The sequence below is a fragment of the Tiliqua scincoides genome, chromosome 2 (assembly GCF_035046505.1).
Source record: "Tiliqua scincoides isolate rTilSci1 chromosome 2, rTilSci1.hap2, whole genome shotgun sequence".
NCBI lineage: Eukaryota > Metazoa > Chordata > Lepidosauria > Squamata > Scincidae > Tiliqua > Tiliqua scincoides.
In genome coordinates this window covers 225,733,388-225,751,155 of record NC_089822.1, presented here as the reverse complement: position 1 = coordinate 225,751,155, position 17,768 = coordinate 225,733,388, and the positions used below count along the sequence as shown (strand labels likewise).

General features: G+C 42.3%; 1 protein-coding gene across 6 annotated transcripts in view; it reads right to left on the bottom strand.

The window, feature by feature from the left end:
- SLC6A6 (solute carrier family 6 member 6) overlaps nucleotides 1–17,768 on the bottom strand; it is a 72,091-nt gene that overhangs the window by 27,973 nt on the left and 26,350 nt on the right. For all 6 annotated transcript variants that reach the window (XM_066616157.1, XM_066616158.1, XM_066616155.1 and 3 more), the window contains 4 exons: nucleotides 9,826–10,065; nucleotides 9,281–9,415; nucleotides 4,670–4,904; nucleotides 949–1,081 (listed from right to left, as the gene is read on the bottom strand). In XM_066616157.1, coding sequence (XP_066472254.1) covers nucleotides 949–1,081; nucleotides 4,670–4,904; nucleotides 9,281–9,415; nucleotides 9,826–10,054 — 732 coding nt within the window. In that variant the 5' untranslated portion in view covers nucleotides 10,055–10,065. The remainder of the gene's footprint in view (nucleotides 1–948; nucleotides 1,082–4,669; nucleotides 4,905–9,280; nucleotides 9,416–9,825; nucleotides 10,066–17,768) is intronic.

Genomic DNA, 17,768 nt, shown 5'->3' with positions numbered 1-17,768 from the left:
GAAACTAAGCAACGAATTCACTCTCAGTTCTTGGATAGTAAGTTAAATAATTCAAAATCTTGCTAAAAGATAATCCAGGTTATGCTTATGCTTGTCTACTTAGAGGTAAGTCACATCATATTCAATAGGGCTTACTTCCAGTAAAGTCTGCATAAGATTGCAGTCTTAAGAGTCCAATCATGAGCTGCCCAGGGCGCGCAGCTGAGGCGGCACCAAAAATGGCTGCCACCGCATCCTGCGCGCCCAAGGCAGCTGCTGGCAACACCTTAGGAGAAGGGGACTTTCCTGGATAAGTGCAGTAGCCCTGCAATGGGGCTACTCGATTCACCGCTGACCGAAAGGTCAGCAGTGAGGTAAAAGCCTCTGTTTCAGACGGCGAGCCCAGCACAGAGGCTTTGGATCAGGAAGAGCAAAGCCCCACTGGTCCCGCCTCCCCCACCCCTCCCCGCCTCCCCATCATGCCTCCTCCCCACCCTCTGCCCCTTCCTGCCTCCCCCATACCCCCACTTACCTCTCCGCTGCTCGGCAGTCCGTAAGCCGGCGCGCGGAGCTCAGAATTGGGCTCTCAGTGATTTAGGCCCAAAGTTTGGTGGAGAGAAAACCTACCGTTTAAAATTAATTCCTCAACTTTAGATACCAGCAGTGCAATCCTATACATAATGCTCAAAAGTTAGTTCCACTATGTTCACTGGGTCTTACTCCTATGTAACATTAAACTCTAAATGTGCACAGAATTGCAGTCCTAAAGGAAATGACACTCTTTCAAGCTTAGAGTATAGCTCTGTCCCCAACACTGAAAAAGCCTGTCAAGGCAAGTCACAATTATGTTTGGAGGTTGGAGAAACAGCGTCTTTATGGTTGTTGTTGCTGTTTTAAAGAATAAACATCTCTTTGAATTAACATTTTGAGATAACCATAATTACAAAGAGAGAGGTAGAAAACACTTACTTTCCCAGTGGACTTGACACCTTTCCAAATGCAAAAGAAACATATCACCCAGACCAGGAGGAGGCAAAGGGCCAGGTCCCACTTGACAACACCAAGTTCATCTATTCCTGAAGACAAGCTCAGTACATTGCGCCTTAAAGTGTGACAAAAAGACAATACAACCATTTACATCTCAATCCTATTTGGGGCTTTTGCTGCCATAACCTGCATTCTGGCAGTGCCACAGAGCAATAGCCTGGTTGCCACCACATGCTTCTGAACTGCTGCTGCAAATCAGCAGAGACAAGATGAATGCAGCAGCAGCTCCTGCAGCTTCCACCTGCTAAGCTGGCAGAAGGGGCAGGGAGGGGTAAGGGGCAGATTGGGGGAGGGACTATTCAAGTTGCACCAGTGTGTGCCATGACACTATCCCCTTTTTTTCCTCACTTGTCCCTTCCTATTCCACTCCTCAGACTTAAACCAGCTATATAGCTGGAATAGCTGCAAGGAAACTCATAGGCCAGTGGATCTCAAACTCTCTGGGAGAGTCTGAGAGCCACTAAGTGCTTGCGGGAGCGGGGGAGGTGGCGGGGGGGATCCCCAGGATCGTGCCGCTGCCTCCTCCCTGCCTCCAAGCTGCCCCCGCCCCTTAAGGAGGCAGAGGCCAGGGCCCACAGGCTGGGGTGTCACAACGCCCCAGTTTGAAAAGCCCTGCCATAAGTCTTCAGGAGGCCCACAAAAAAAAATGTTTTTCCTTACTTCTCCCAGGCATCATGATCACCTCCCCCCCACCCCACCATTAAATGCAGGTGGTGTCTCCTTGGTGTGGCTGCACTGTCAACAATGGTGAGAGATAGGATCAGGCTCTTAATCAGTTGCTTCTCAAGAACCTGTCCTTAACATGTATTTTCAAATACAAATGTGTTAAATGGGAAGAATCCACTGATGAATGTGATATTTAATCTGTGGTCTTTTAGGGAGCTGAGAATGATGACTTTTCTCTTTACCAAACTTGATCTAATCTAATCAATTTTTTTCCCCTCTACTCTCCTTCTTGGTCCACTATGCCACCATTTCCCTCTCCTCCATGCTTTCTTGCGTCCCCCTCTTCCTTTTCCAGTTTAGCCAGTAGGGAGAGGAGGAGGAGCAGCAGCAGCAGCAGAAGTGAATGGGCAAACAGCAAAGAGAACTTCTGTTGATCTACTGCCAGAGGCAAGTGCCTCATGGATTTTCTTTCTTTAAGAAGAAAACAAAAGACTCCAGGAGCTGTGCAACTCTTGAACGATATCCCATTTCAACTAAGATGAAGAGCTTGATAATGATAAACTAGTGTTGCCTGAGGATCTCACTCCAGAGAAGCCAAAAAGGAAAGGCATTTTTTTTTTTAATTTAAGGCTGCCTTCAAGGGCACATGAGCCTAAAGAGGATTGTGTTTAGTTTTGTTCTGCTTTACTTAGATTTACATGATCAAAGCACGTGATGGATTTTAGATGAACCAGACCTTCTGATTTCTAAGCACTTAAAAGGCTTTGGTTGGCAGAGAACAATCAAAGCTCTTGTTTACTGGTAATTGTCCCCTGTTCCTTGCCCTTTCAGGACTGTGTTTGCAAGCATATACTGTGTAATAAAACCTTTACAACTTTGAAATTGAAGCATGTGATGTGATCCCAAGAGGTAAGTCTCTGGAACTAAAGCAAGATTTGATTATCCCCTATGACTGCTGCTCAAGCAAGCATGAGATTTGCACAGGCCATTAACTCAAATAAGCTATAATGACAGCCCCCAATGCATAATCAGTAGCATTGCTGGGAAGAGGACATCACTTGGCTTGCAAAGGTAACAGATTCAATAAAGCTAACCAGGATGGAGATGTGTTGTTTCCTGTAGACTCTGCTGATAAAGTTGAATGAATACAGCCCACCTAAGATATTTCAGAACTCAGCCCCCCCAGCAGCATACATCGATTGCTCGATTCACAAGAGGAGTAGTTGCCTTCCAGTGCATCAAATTCAAATGGCTTGTCACATGGTAAAGTGGTTTATATATTACACAGGGCCACATGTATTATCTCACAAAATGAGATCTGTAACATATTAGCTAGCTCTGAGTGATGATCTTACCCTGATCAGTTAATACATATAGAAGTTACGGTTTACTGAAAGTTTTCCATTAAAAATGTACACATAAAAGTCTCTAATTAAATCTTTTCAATGTAATAAGTGAACAATTTTTTTGTTCCGTGCCTCTGCATTTGCTGGCCATTCCAAATACAGTTTGGAATTTTTTATACAGTATAGTTGATTTTATTAACACTCCATGGTCTCTCCCTTCATCCCTCTCTATAAATTAATATACAGTAATTATAACTATAGTGATCTTTTGCTAATGGCATATTTTTGCGGTATCTATCACAGTCATCATGAGATACACACAATCCAAAGTGTATTCTATTTAAATGATCCTACTTTGGCTCTTGGTTTACAAGTTTAAGCACAGCTCCTGGCATTCACTTTGCAAATATCACACATATCAGATTACATTCCACATTGATAGAATTCCTTGCACAACTCCTAACTTATATGTAAGTATAAAATAAATGGTAGGTCAAGTTCATTCAAAGAGTGACCTGGTACTTAAGCAAATGAAATGAGCCAAGCCATGGGGTGGGAGTAAATCACACATAGATCAGGCTTGATTTCTGCTTTGAAACACCCTTCATCCAGCATTTCCCTACACAGATATCCCAAACCTCAATAATTGGTGCTGTCAAAGCCCTCTGCTGAGTTCAGACATATTGGATTGGGGCTATTGTGACAGGGACAGACAGAAATACTTCAAGAGGTGGGAAGAAGCTGTCATCACTATTTAACTATGGGAAAGTCTAGCTAGCAAATAATTTTCTCAAAAAGGCTTTGGGGAGTGGGGATCTACTATCTTAGTCCTGTTTTGGGTTGCCTTATTGCAGCAAAAGAACTCAATTCAGATATAAACTATAAACAAAGCAATCATAATGCAACATACAAAAGAGAAAAACTGAATGAGAACGTTCAGCTTGCTAAATATCAGCTATGAATCTGCGCATAATGGGAGCAAGATTCTTTTCCCTAAGATTCCATCTGATTTCAGAAGAAAACACTACCCTGGGCCTATACAGAATTAGCAGCCCAATCCTATTTAAATTCCTGTGCAGCGATTCAGCAGTTCTGGCACAGCTACTGCTGTATCCCGTGAGGGATGAGTGGCTGCTGGGTGTAAGAATAAGCTGCTATGGGTCAACTCGGACCTGCACCAGCAATACAGTTGCCACAAGTCTGAATTGATCCATGCCGGCAGATTGGGCCCAGGAAAAGGGTTAAGATAAGGCACGCACAGATGTGACACTGTCGATATCCTCCCTCCCAGGCCCGACTGGCTTGTCTCTCGCCCCTTCTCCTTTTCATTCCACCCACTCCCTGTCCTTCCCCGTCTCTGCACTGGACTTACCTGATCCAGTGGGCATCCTGATGGCCGACGGCACATGGGGAAAGGCTCAGCCTTCCCACCAGTTCAACGGTTGCTGGTGCTGTCACAAAGCACTTTATAGCACTCTTGCAAGACCATGTGCCGGTGGAACACACGTTCCACCAGCACAGCATTTACTTAGGACTGAGCTGTAGCTAATGTTCCATACTTTCCCTTACAGTTAAAGTCACTGTTTTATTATCTCTGTATTTTATAAAACACAAAAATTAAACTTGCTTACTCCCAAAACTCTGTGACAGGAGAAGTGAAGTTAGTGGCATTCAGTGACAACCAAAGTGTCTTGTTCTTCCTGAGAGTGTCTTCCACGCAGGTTGGTGTGTTCCACTTTTGGTTACAGTGAGCCCAAGGCAGGACACTCGTAAATGATTGGAATAGATAGTATAATCCCCAAGCTAGGATGACAATGTAATACACATTCAGAAGCGACACGATCACTATGGAAGCATAACCTATTCCTGTTTACAAAAACAAAAAAGAACACACGCACACACACAGAAGAAAAATAAGAAATATATGAAATAATGCATGTAAATACAATGGTTTGCATTATAGTAGAACATGGAACATTTGCATTATAGTATAAAATACAGTGGTTTGCATTATAGTAGAACATGGGTGTCCAAACATTTTGGCAGGAGGATCACCTTATTTGTGCCAGGGGCCAGGAAAAAGGAATTAATTTTACATTTAAAATTTGAAAAAATGTACGTAAATGAATATATTAGAGATGGAACTTATATGAATGAATGAAGGCCTTGCAATTGCTCAAGGCCTATAAAAGGCCTTGTGCAAAACAAGGCCAGTCTTTGCTGCCTCAGCTGCTTCACAGATGTGAAACAGCAAGCAGTGGAGGGAGCCCTCAGCTCATACGAGAGATTGAACAGTCAGCCCTTGCGCTGAGAGCAACTGTGTTGGGCCAGCATCAACTCTAGTAACTGTCCAGCAGACCAGAGGCTCACTGGAGACTGGGAGCTCCATGCACGCCAGATTGCGGGGGGGGGGGGGGGTCCTTGAGGGCCACAAATGGTCCCCGGGCCAGGGTTTGGGTGCCCTTGTAGCGGAACATGGAATCTCACCTATCTACGGTCCAATCTTATTGGACCCAGCTGCCAGTAGAACATATGTTTTTTCTGGTGGCAACTGACTTACAGCAGTTATAAAAGCTGCTCCGGCAGGGTGCAGAGTAGCAAACGAATGGAACGCTGGCAGGAAAAGGCCATGGCCTTTTCATGCCTGCCAGATGACTGCCTGCGACCCGCTGAGGCAGGTAGGATGGTGGGGAAGGTGAAATGAAATGGAGGAAGGGCGGAACGGGGCAGGCACAACAAGGTGGCAACAGAGCAGGAGAAAGGCAGATCCAGCCCAGGAATGGGGTTGATTCCTCTGCAGTGGTGGTTGCCAAATACTAGCCCCCTTCTGGGACCTGATCCACGCTGACCTGCATCAGCAAATTCACTAATGCATGTCCAAGTGGACCCATCCACATTATGGAGGCTTACACCTGGGTAAGGGAAAGAATGCTCCCTTACCCAGAAGAGACCTCTGCAACTGCTCCACCCCTGTAGAATGAAGTATTCTTCCTGTTGATATGACTATATGATATGACTATCATATTTCATGTCTGTGGACAGGTTGTGTAAGAAGAATTAAGAGAACTTAACACTTGGGAGTAGAAATAGTTGTGAATATGAAGCATAATAAGAGCTGGAGACCGAACCAAGCCAGATTCAGTTTTAACATAATTTCTGATATACTAATGACTACCAACAGAAAACAAAATCCCATGCTTTTGTTTCTATGCTGCCCTAGGAACACTATGTTACTGTCTGGTACCATGCTCTGTGTACTGGTATCTGCTCCAAGAGCCTGCTCCATGAATACATTGGAACTTTAGGCCTGTGTTGCTTAGAGATCTACTGCCCTACTGTGCCAATTAACCAGCTGCCATTGAAATGAAGTGGACTCTGAGGAATAGTTTGTGATATGGAATTTGATGGGAGGAGGAATGTGTGAGTGGTTCTTCTCTTCAAAAAATCCAAGTCAAAAATTCCAAATCCAAACCTCAAATCCAAAAGTGTTACTAAATTAGTTATTTCAGTCGTGGTCCGTATATAGTACAGGGCTCCTCTAAGCCACCAGTGAGCACAATCTTATCAAGGGTTTAAACAGATCTTGCAATCTACCACCACAAGTCCTCTTAAAGCATTGTAAAAGGTGCACTACTGCTGTGTGCTGTGGGCACAAACATCGCATGTTCCAGTGGTTCCTGGATGCCACACCAGAGCCAGTAAAGGTGGCAGTGGGGGAAGTTCATGGGCAGGAAGATCAGGGTGGGGCCATTTTTAGGGCAGGATAGATCTTGGCAGCACTAGTAATGGATCTTATCTCTGTTTTCGACACACAACCTGCTTTTCCTCTGACTTACGCCAGCAAAATAGCTGGTGTAGGCCCAAGGAGACCTACTGAAAGCCAGACAGCCTATGGCCAGGTAAGTTTTACTTACCTCTCCTGGGCTATGTGGTCACCCCCATCATAACAGCATTCAGCACAAGCCTCAGAGGTGCAGCTTCATCACAAAGGATGATGGGGGATATGATGTGGGCAAAACTCTATCAAAACTCTCAATTTAAAAGCAGTATATGTCTGATTATCAGGTGCTGAAGTTAAATGGCAAGAGGCGGCTAGTTTAATCAAGCCCCTTGGACAGATTCCCTGAGGCATCTACATTTATTAAAGATATATAATGGACTCGTACCTTTGAACTGAACTAGCATGATGGCTATTATGTGTGTAGTTCTAAGGGATGCATGTAACTGTACAGGAAGAAATTAGCAAAAATATTTTTTTGCATGCTTCTAACTGAGGCTGCAATCCTATGCGTACTTACTTAGGAGTAAACCTGACTGGACTCAGTAGGACTCACTTCTGCATAAACACAGTACGTAAACACAGCACTTGTGTCACAAACACAAACCAAGAATGTTGTTCTTATTACCACTGCTACAGCCAAAGAACAACATTCTCGGTGAAAAAGCAACATGTTCGCCAGTACAACATGAAGGTCTAAAGCTAGATGGGAAAGTCAACAAAATAAAAGCTAGAATTTGTGCACACGTCTTTCTGCAAAGGACGTGAGCATATTTCTAAAGTAAGATAAATGTTTAACTCTGACACTCATGCTTTAACAACAACAACAACAACAATAATAATAAAAATAATTATTAAAAATAATTATTAAAAATAATTATTTATAAACTGCACTGTTCGCTTTTCATACACAGGGTCACTGGAAGATAAGGCCATGTCGTCCATAACTTGAGATACCATGCAAGCAGCTAATAAAGTGCCAACTGGCACAAGGGTTTAACTATCAGCCTAGCCCCAGCAGAATTACATGACAGTAAGTCCTACTGATATCAATGAAGCAGTTTCAGAGTAAGTATTTGGGGAGACATAAAACTGGCCGAATCTGGCAACCCCCTTCCAAAACAGAAATGTACTTTGGAACAACTGAATAGCCTGTGAATGCACAAGCTCTTTAATAACCAATTAATTGTCTTAGGCAATGGCAGCCATTCCATGTTTTTCAGGTGGAAATATCCAACCAAGACATTTTTGAAATCATCTTTATTAAAACATACACACACAAACACACTCAGAGAAAGATTTTAGAGAATTCAGCAAATTCTTGGGGTATAGGAGGTTGCTGCTTGGAAAAAGCAGTAAACACAAACAACCCAATCCTAAACTCAGTGGCCAATGTTCTAGTGCCTCTTCTGCTGAGGCTGACTGCCATAAAGCTCTCTTGCTGCCCACAGAGCATGTAAGTCAGCAGGAGATTGGTGGGAGGGTAGAATGGGGGCAGAGGATGAGCAGAATTGGATTAGGAAGGGGGCGGGTTCAGCAGCACTGGTGGCTACCAAATCCTAATCCCCTTCTTGAACCTGAACCCATGCTGTGGGTCCATACAGAACTGCACCAGCTATTTAGCTAGCAGACATTGAGTAGATCCCCCTGCACTGCAGAGGCTTACCCCCAGGTAAGGGAATGACTGTTCCCTTACCAAGAAGATACCTCCGCAACTGCTCCCCACAGGATACAGCGGTTGCCGATTTGGCAATGCTGTCTTTGCGGGGGTGGGGGTGAGAATAGACTGGGCTCTATAGCTTCTATCAGATCTACTTGTGTTCCGTTCTATAAACTGCATTCAGGTTTTTAAGTATTTGGATTCTTAAACTTTTAAATCTAGGAAGAATTTTCTGAAGTTCATGTTTACAGTATCTCCAGTTCAACCTCTCACACATTTCAAAAGGTATACTTTTGCACCTGTTAACATCCATGTTCAGGCCAGAATGACCTCCATAAATAAGAATAAACTTTGAGTCTCTAGTTAACTACAAAGAAAGATGTGAAGATATTAAGTGATAGCATGGTTTGACTCTGTTCAGAAATATTGATTTTTTTATTGTTCTGAATTTTAAACAAAATTCATGACTCATCATGACTCATCAGACATATGAGCTCATGTTTTAGTTTCACTGAAATCCATGTTTACTTAAGGAAGCTTTTCATGTAACTATGACCTGCATGTTTCTTTTCCCTATGAGAGGTACGTAAGTATTTTCCTGGCCAAGAGAAAGTAAAGACAGTGTCCTGGTGACTCCAGACAATCATGCCTCCAGAGAATCATGCCTGCTTCTGTCTGCATAACCCCATGCCTCGCCCTCTAAAAACCAATCCCAGATTCAGTTTCTTCATCATGGTAGAGTGTCACAGAATATTGAGATCTGGTCTTTATATAGTACAAAGCCCACAGCAGTACATAACTAACCGGTGAAAATAGGGCAGATCTTCTCCCAGCATGTGATTCCTCCTTCAGAAGTATACTGTCCTAGTGCCACCTCTAGGAAAAACACAGGAAGACCTCCCCCGAACAGAAAAATGAAATAAGGTATGAGAAATGCACCTGTAGAGGGAACACAAGGGAGGTTTAAAAAAATTATATGACTCTCACACAAAAAAACCAGAGCAAGAGCAGCTGATAGTTGTATATAAACATTACTATGAAATCTGCCTCATGCCCTTCAGTCATTGTGTTGTAAAACTGTCACTAGAGAGCAAAGATCAACAACCAGACTTGAAAGATATTAGGAAAATACCACCTCAATAGAGTGACTTCAGATATCGTGGGATTGGCTTTCATTAATACAAATCAAATCACCTTTTTTCAAAAACGAAAAAAATATTTACTATTTAGCTATTATTTAAATAGCACCTTAATTTCTTTTTTAAATCCTGATCCCATTTATCTTCAGAACAATTGTGTTTCTCTCCCCCCTTCCCATTCACAAAATGAAAGCAAATGGCCACACTCACCTCCACCATTTTTATAGCAGAGATACGGAAACCGCCAAACGTTTCCTAATCCGATAAATCCGCCAGCAACAGACAACAGAAAGTCAATCTTGCTTGCCCACTTTTCTCGCTGAGGTGGTTTCCCCTCTGCTTCATCCTCAGGACGTGTCCCAGGGCTCTTGCCAGGGGAAGGTTTCAGGATGTCCTTGTGGAAGTCTTTTAAACACTGCAGTTTCTCCTTTGTGGCCATGTTTTTGCGTTCTAGAAAGAAGGAAAACACCATATATGTTTTATAAACAGGCTCAGTGTGACAGGCCTCACGTACCAGGTACCTCTGCTAATGAACCATCATGGCAAGCAAGTATGCTAAGTAGATTAACAGTTCATAACAAGACAATGTTTTCCACAAAATCATCCATTTCTTGTTTTGGATGTATACATGCACAGAAAAGATGCCGGTAAGGCTACAGAATGGGTTAGTCCTGCCTGACTTCACAAATGGATAAAAAGCACACTGAAGTCTCTTTTCCTGTAACACCGAAGAAGGATCCTGTCAGAACTTAACTTTAGCATTCCTGGTTCCTGAAAAGGCAGTCATATGTTGCCCATTCATTGCACTAATTACAGTGCTAGACTCAAGAATGTACTGAGCAGCACTTCTGAAGTTTGGACAGTCTTAAGGAGACTCAAGTGGAATGCAACATCACAACACAACATGTCCTCTACTTCCTCTCAAACCAGCAGAAATGTCAACAGATGCGAGGACTCGTGAATCTTTTTTCTGTTTAGGATGGAAGCTGTATAGGAAGTTTTTTTCTCTTCATCATTGATTGTACAACTGGGATAGCCATGTCTATGAGAAACAGTTGGTAAACAGGCACTTTATTTCAGCTCCTTGCCCTCTCAAATTCTGGGCAATCCATCTGCATCATGCTTATTTTTAATTGTTCTTTAGAAGAGTAGCTCTGTGTAAAGGGAAAGGACAGAGAATAAATAAGTTGTCAGTACTAGGAGCAGATGATTGGTAGATATCCTGGACACAGAATAAGAGCCTGTGACCTTGTGGGTAGGGGGCTGAGTAGAGGAGAAGCAGTAAAATCTACTGAAGAAAGAGGGGAGAAGTAATGCACAGAAGGAGGCAGAGAGGTGGGGGTGCACATATGGGAAAAGACCAGTACATTAAAACCAGGCTCTTATCCAAGGAATGCAAACACCAAGGACAAACCTTGATACTGGACAAGACTTTAAATGTCCTTGACATTCTCACTAGACAATCTCAGATTTTCAAGTGCTCTAGTTTGCACCTACAGTTTACCACTTAATTTCTAGATGCATCCATAATTCTGTGGTCGTTTCTGCATTTGCACAATTCACTGTTGGCATCCTTCAGTCTTGGAAGACTAGGGTATTGCGCTCTGAATGGTGGTTCTGGAACAGTGTCCTCTCCAGTGCGCGAAGCCTGGGTAAAGTAGATATGGAGGATAGACTGTTTCCCAATCAGCAAATCCCCCCACTCCACGTCGCTGAAATGGTCCCCTGAGGGCTAGGGATAAGAATAGTCCCTCAGTTTGGCTGTACTTGTTGTAAGAGGCGACTAAACAGCCACCGGGTAGATGGGACTCGTTAGCCTGGGAAGGCAGCTCATCTGAGAGAAGGAAAACTCTGATCCCAAACCTCCACTGCCTTGTGGCTACATCCAGTTATGGAAGAGGCTTCAGGAGTCAACCTCGAGGCAAAATCCAGAGCCAGAGTCCCTGAGGCAGTTCATGGCTGAACACAGTCACATTCTGGTAACTCCTACGACGCAGCTGGAACCAACCGTATTGGCCTCTGCCTTTCCACTGGACCATTTCAATTCACTATGTAAACCAGAATTGACCACAACAGAAAATCTGCCTTATCACTTCATGCCTTTTTGTTTTCCTGCCTCAACATCTGTTCCAAGCATGTAATTTTCTCCAAAATACTTGTATTTCACATAGACCGATATATTGAGGCTTTGCACAGACAGTGATTATGGATCTTCTATTAAAAGTGATTTTTTTCCCCACTTAAACATAGTGATTTCTCTTAATAACCAGAAGGATCTGAAATGGCAATTTTTTTTCTCCCCTTTCTATTTTTATATCCTGGTACTGATTTTTAAAAAGCAACATGCATAAATAAACCTTTCTATTCAGTTGAGTTTTGACATACTCCCCCGCCCTACTCGATTGCCACTTCAGCTTCTCACTTAGATTTCAAAATAAATAGGTCTGAGTCACTCTGATGCACCACAAAATCACATCCTCTGCCATGACAATGGGCTATTCATTGTTGAATTAGCTAGTGATATGATATGCTCTGTGTAAACCCCTAGGGTAGTGTTTTCCAAATTTTTTTTGACTGGGAAGCTTTTTTGAGAAGGAAGCTATGTGATTTCGTGGCTTACAGGGAATGCGGCTTCCCAAAATCCTCAGGAACATCCTTACAATGTTTGTTTGGGTCTGACCCCTGGTTTGAGAACCACTGCCCCAAGCAAACTAAACCCTAGATCAGGTACTTTCAACTGCTGTGCCATGGCATGTTGGTGTACCACAAATGGTTCGGAGGTATGCCACAGAAGTTTGGAGCAGAGCAGTTGAAAATCACCAAAAACTGCTTCCAGGTTCTGTTCTGTTTCTGGGGCAACTGTCTATAGTAACAAATTGTCCCTCTTCCTCTACTAGCAATTTGTTACTACAGACAGTTATCGTAGAAACAGAGCTGCAGCACCCAGAAGAGTCTCCCAACAGACGGAAGTCTTATCACAAGAAGCAAGGACATAGTGAGGTGAGTGTGCTGTGAAAAGAAAAATGTTGAAAACTGCCACAATGATTGCCATTGATACATAGTGCTCTCGATTTAAGTTATGTATAAAAATAACATATTAATTTTACCCAAAGGATTTCATCCTGAGAACCTTCCGTGCCATAAAGGGCTGCAACTGAATGTATAAATATGTGGAAATTATGGAAGGTAAAAAAAAACCATTGCACAGGAAGTAGTTATTTGTTTTGGGCTGCAAAAGTAAATCCCCTTATGTTCCTCAGATCAAATGCACATAGGATGCCAGGACTCACTCCCGAATCGGCCTTTTCAGCCACACTAGACGCTGTTCCAGAACCACCATTCAGAGCGTGATACCATAGTCTTTCGAGACTGAAGGTTGCCAACTTGAGGGTGCCAGGGCTATGCTCAGTGTTGCAAGTTCATCTAAGACTTCTGAAGGTAGAGCAATCAATTTGAAATCTGTTTCAGATACTCTACAGTCCTGGAGGGTAACACAATGGATCTACCATTATTTTTTCAGCTCGCAGGATGATCCGGTATGGATTCGGTCATGTTTTTAAATGCCACATATTGTAGAAGACTGGTGGATGACAGCAATTATTTAAAACATAGAATTTTTAAAATAGCATCTTGATATAGGCATTTCACTGTTAAATGCTTAAACATGATTGTGAAGATAAAATACACTAATGCCAGGCTTACCAGTAAATATCTGACTATATTTGGGATATGCTAAGAACACATTAATGGTCCAATCTAACTGAAGATTGGGCCAGTGCAGGGAGCCCTTTGCAACAGGCACCTCTGCTATCACAAAATGGCTGCCACATGAGGCTGCAGCACTCCAGGACCACTGCTGGGGTTGCCTACAGCCCCCAAAGCAGGTAAGGCCGCAGTGGGTTAGGGAGGGGGCAAACCAGGGTAGGGAGAGGCATGACGGGGAGTCTATGGAAAGGAGAGGATCCAGTGTTGCACACCAGATCCTATCCCTTGCAGCAGCAGTCTCCCCACTCCCCTTGGACTTGCACTAGTGTAATTGCTAGAGCAGGTTCAAGGAGACCAACTAAGAATAAGGGGACTTACACAGGGATAAGGGGATTCAATTCCCTGCTGAAGCTTCCTGATCTGACCCCCTTGTAGCCACATCAAAAATTGGCACGCTGTAACCAGCACCAATGGGAGGAAGGACAGGATTAGTTTCCAAGCCTCTTTATCTTTCCATGGTGGTTTACCATTTAAAATGTCCTAAGTTTTAATTGGACTTGTATAAACTGGAACATTTCTTTCAGGATGCATTAATTGTATACAGGTGTACACATATGCCTGCATATGCGACAGCCACCACTGGTCTTTGTTCACCCCCCCCCCCCCAGCCTCTGAAGCTGAAATAAGCTGTGCTCCCCTCTGGAGGCTTTTCTGAGCTTTGCAGAAGCAGCATGCATTCACTTGCTGCCACTACAAGGTTCGGATTGGCCATTTCGGCCAAAAACACATAACTTCCAGTTTCCCGGATGCACACTGCCTCTATGAGGCTCAGAAAAGCCTCTGGAGGTGAGGGGAGTGCAGTTCCCCTCACCTTCAGAGGCTATGCCTGTCAAGCCTTGCTTGGTAACAGGGATGTGGGTCTGCATCCCTGTTGCTAAGTGACGCACGACTGTGCTTGTTTATATATGTATGACTATGCAATCGCTACCAAAAAATCATACTTCAGTTTATTGCACTGGGAGTCTGGAATTAATTTGCTGCTTTCTGATCTGTAAAAAGATTTAGCTTGTGTGGCAATGACCTGAAACACAGACTGACATGAGCTTGGCAGGAAATCTGTGACTGGAACTTGATTCTGAGATAGATATGCATCAGTGTACCCATGCAGATTAAAACCTTTCCATAAACCATTCAGTTTAACCAGTCAAGTCTGGGACAAAACAACTGTAAGCATGAATTAGTATTCAGTGTCTTGGTTAAATCAGTGTTAATGCAATATTAAAACCGATGTTAATGCATGGCACATCAATTTCCTTAAGCAATAAAGATCTTAAGAGAAATATATCTGTCTTTCATCGTATCTGGAGAATATTTATTGGAGTGATTTAAAACCAAGCCGTTTGTAATATAGCTGAAGAGAGAATATACAAGAAGCAGCAAATAATGTCAGAAAATAAAAAGTCAACTGACAAGTCTTACCTACTTGCCCAAATTATTTGGTTTAATATACTTTATATGCTATTCAAAAATAAAGCTAGCAGGTTATATTAAGGAGCAAATCTTAATAAAAATAGTGCATACTGTGAATTATAGCTATGGGAGGATAGGTGAAGAACAGCAAGTTCAAACCTTACATTTACAATAAACTTCCTCAAATGTGTTTTTCACACTATATTTTGGTTAGAGTAATTTATTTATTTTTTTAAACTGACAGTCAAAATACCATTTCTCTTTACCATTATAAGAATTCATACCCTAGGTAAGCACTTTAGTGATGGGCTAATGTTGCATATGTCATAGCTGAGGATCAGTTACATGCCATGTATGCACCTAGCAAAAATGAGGGGTGTGTGCAATACCATGTCAGTTAGTGCATTTTGCCCTCATGGCATCATATTTATCCTGTTTCTGCCTGCTCTGTAATATGAGAGATCTCTTTTTCAAGAATTCTGGCATATGCAAAAGAGTTAGGTAAGAGAAAGGTTTGGTGGCTGGTGAAATAATTGTTCGCTACCAAGCCAAATCAAAACATGTGGATCACCTGCCTGGATAAAAATCATTGTGCATGGTGATTTTATCACATCAGAAATCAATGTGAGAATCTGGAATAAATTAAGGAGGTTAGCAGGTTTTAACTGAAAGAAGAACTGCTTCAAGATTGTCTGAATGCTCTTATTCCTTGAATAATAGGGAATAATAGGGAACAAATTATTTGTTTGGCCTCAGGCAGCTGCCCATGAAAACTATGGCCAGTCTGGCTGGAGCCAGCCAAGAATGTGCTCTTGTTTCACCAAGGAGCAAGTGATTTCAGATATCAAAGAATCAAGAGTAATGCCCAGAAAAGAGATAATTTAACAAGGGCTAATGGTGTGAGATTTCTTGATAGAACTATAGTCCTAAAGTGGCTTTGCTTTCAAGTATCAAGTTCCAAGGACTCTGAACTTTTTATAAAATGTTTTTACAGTTCAGGGTATGGATTATCCCACAATTTCCACATTAAACAGTATAACTATACTTGTTTATGACATAAATGAGTCTCTTAAAATGATGCAATTTATTAGGCTTGTACTTCAAACTTTATCCTATAACCTTGCCGTGATCTCTTAGCTACTACCAATCACAGGAAATGTCAAACAAAGATGAAAAGGAGGTAGTTTAAGGTACTGCAGTGTTGTGAGAGTTTCCAAGAAAACACAGTTTAATAAAATGCATTGTCCTTTGCATAAATGGGATTTGTGTTTAATTTCCTGCACTTTTATTCCGCTGTGTGACACTACAATGCCTTTGAAAAGATAACAATCAACAAACTGATATATATTTGGAAGGTATTTTGCAAGTTAAAACTAGAGCTATTATTTCAATATGAGTTTAATAAGGAAAGGCAGAAACTGTATATTTAAATATAACTTAAATCCACGGAGACTAAAATGAGTAATTCAAGTTCTTAAGATTGTGCCAGCTTCTAGGAGACATGTGTCTGCTGTTCTTTCAGAAAACAAAAGGCTTGGCCCAAAAGATGGCTGAACAACGAGCCAAAGCTGCCATTTATAACAAAAAACAAGCCTGAATGCAGCCAAAGGCCAGCTCCTTCCAAAACAAAAAGGAAATTTCTCCAAGCCAAATCCTGATGTTGTTTTATTGGTGGGATTCCAAGTCAATTCCATTACATTCAAGAGCAGTTACCCAGGATTTTCAATGATATTACATAGAGGAATTGTTACATAATCAGAATAATATGTTTTTGTCTCTCTTTGGCTCCCAGAACACATACTTATTCTTAGTAATAACACATCATTTTCTGTTTCTAAAATCATTCCACAATCAGCAGCACCCCACTAAACAGGCAGTTGTGAGCATGAAATGCCCTCTTATGGGCTCATCTCTTGACATTAAACTTAAACTCAATCCTGGTCTGTCAGTACCCTAGTACTAGGCTGAAAGCATGAAAGTCTCTTGCACAGAAACTCCATGTATTCCTTCATGTGAAATTCAACAGATTCATTCCATTCAAAGATCCTCCTCCCAAATCTTTAAATGGGGGAGATCTTAAGAACATAAGAACAGCCCCACTGGATCAGGCCATATACCCATCTAGTCCAGCTTCCTGTATCTCACAGCAGCCCACCAAATGCCCCAGGGAGCACACCAGATAACAAGAGACCTCATCCTGGTGCCCTCCCTTGCATCTGGCATTCTGACATAACCCATTTCTAAAATCAGGAGGTTGAGCATACACATCATGGCTTGTACCCCATAATGGATTTTTCCTCCAGAAACTTGTCCAATCCCCTTTTAAAGGCGTATTTTCAGGAAATCTTGTATTTCCTGAAGAATTAGGAACTGAACTGGTGTGCCAATTCTGTTTATGTTCCAAACTTTTGCACTCTGTTTGGCCTAATGTACTTGTACTGCTGCTACTACTACTACTACTACTAACATCATTACTACTAATAATAATAATACAACTAATAATAATATAATTACATAATTATAATATGATAATGATGATGAGCAGTTAACAAAAATATACTGGGAAACATATTTGGAGAGGCACTGGAGTAAGAATGAATTGGGTGGGACGCTGAACTTGAAGGTCTATAATCTGTGCTGTTCTCATGAACTCCGCTGTAGGGACACACAACCCACAATGTCTGCTTGACACTGTTTTGGGGACAGAAAAGAAACAGTGTCACTATCTAAACCAGTGATTTTCAACCGTTTTCATTTCACTGCACACTGACAAGGCAATAAAATGGTCAAGGTACACCACCAGGTTTTTGACAATTGACACACCATGCTGCCAGTGGGGGCTCACATCTCCCTTTGGCCCTATTAATAAATGACCTTCCCCCAAATTCCTGTGGCACACCTGTGAACCACTCGCAGCACACCAGTGTGCCACTGCACAGTGGTTGAAAATGGTTGATCTAAACCACTCACATGTACAA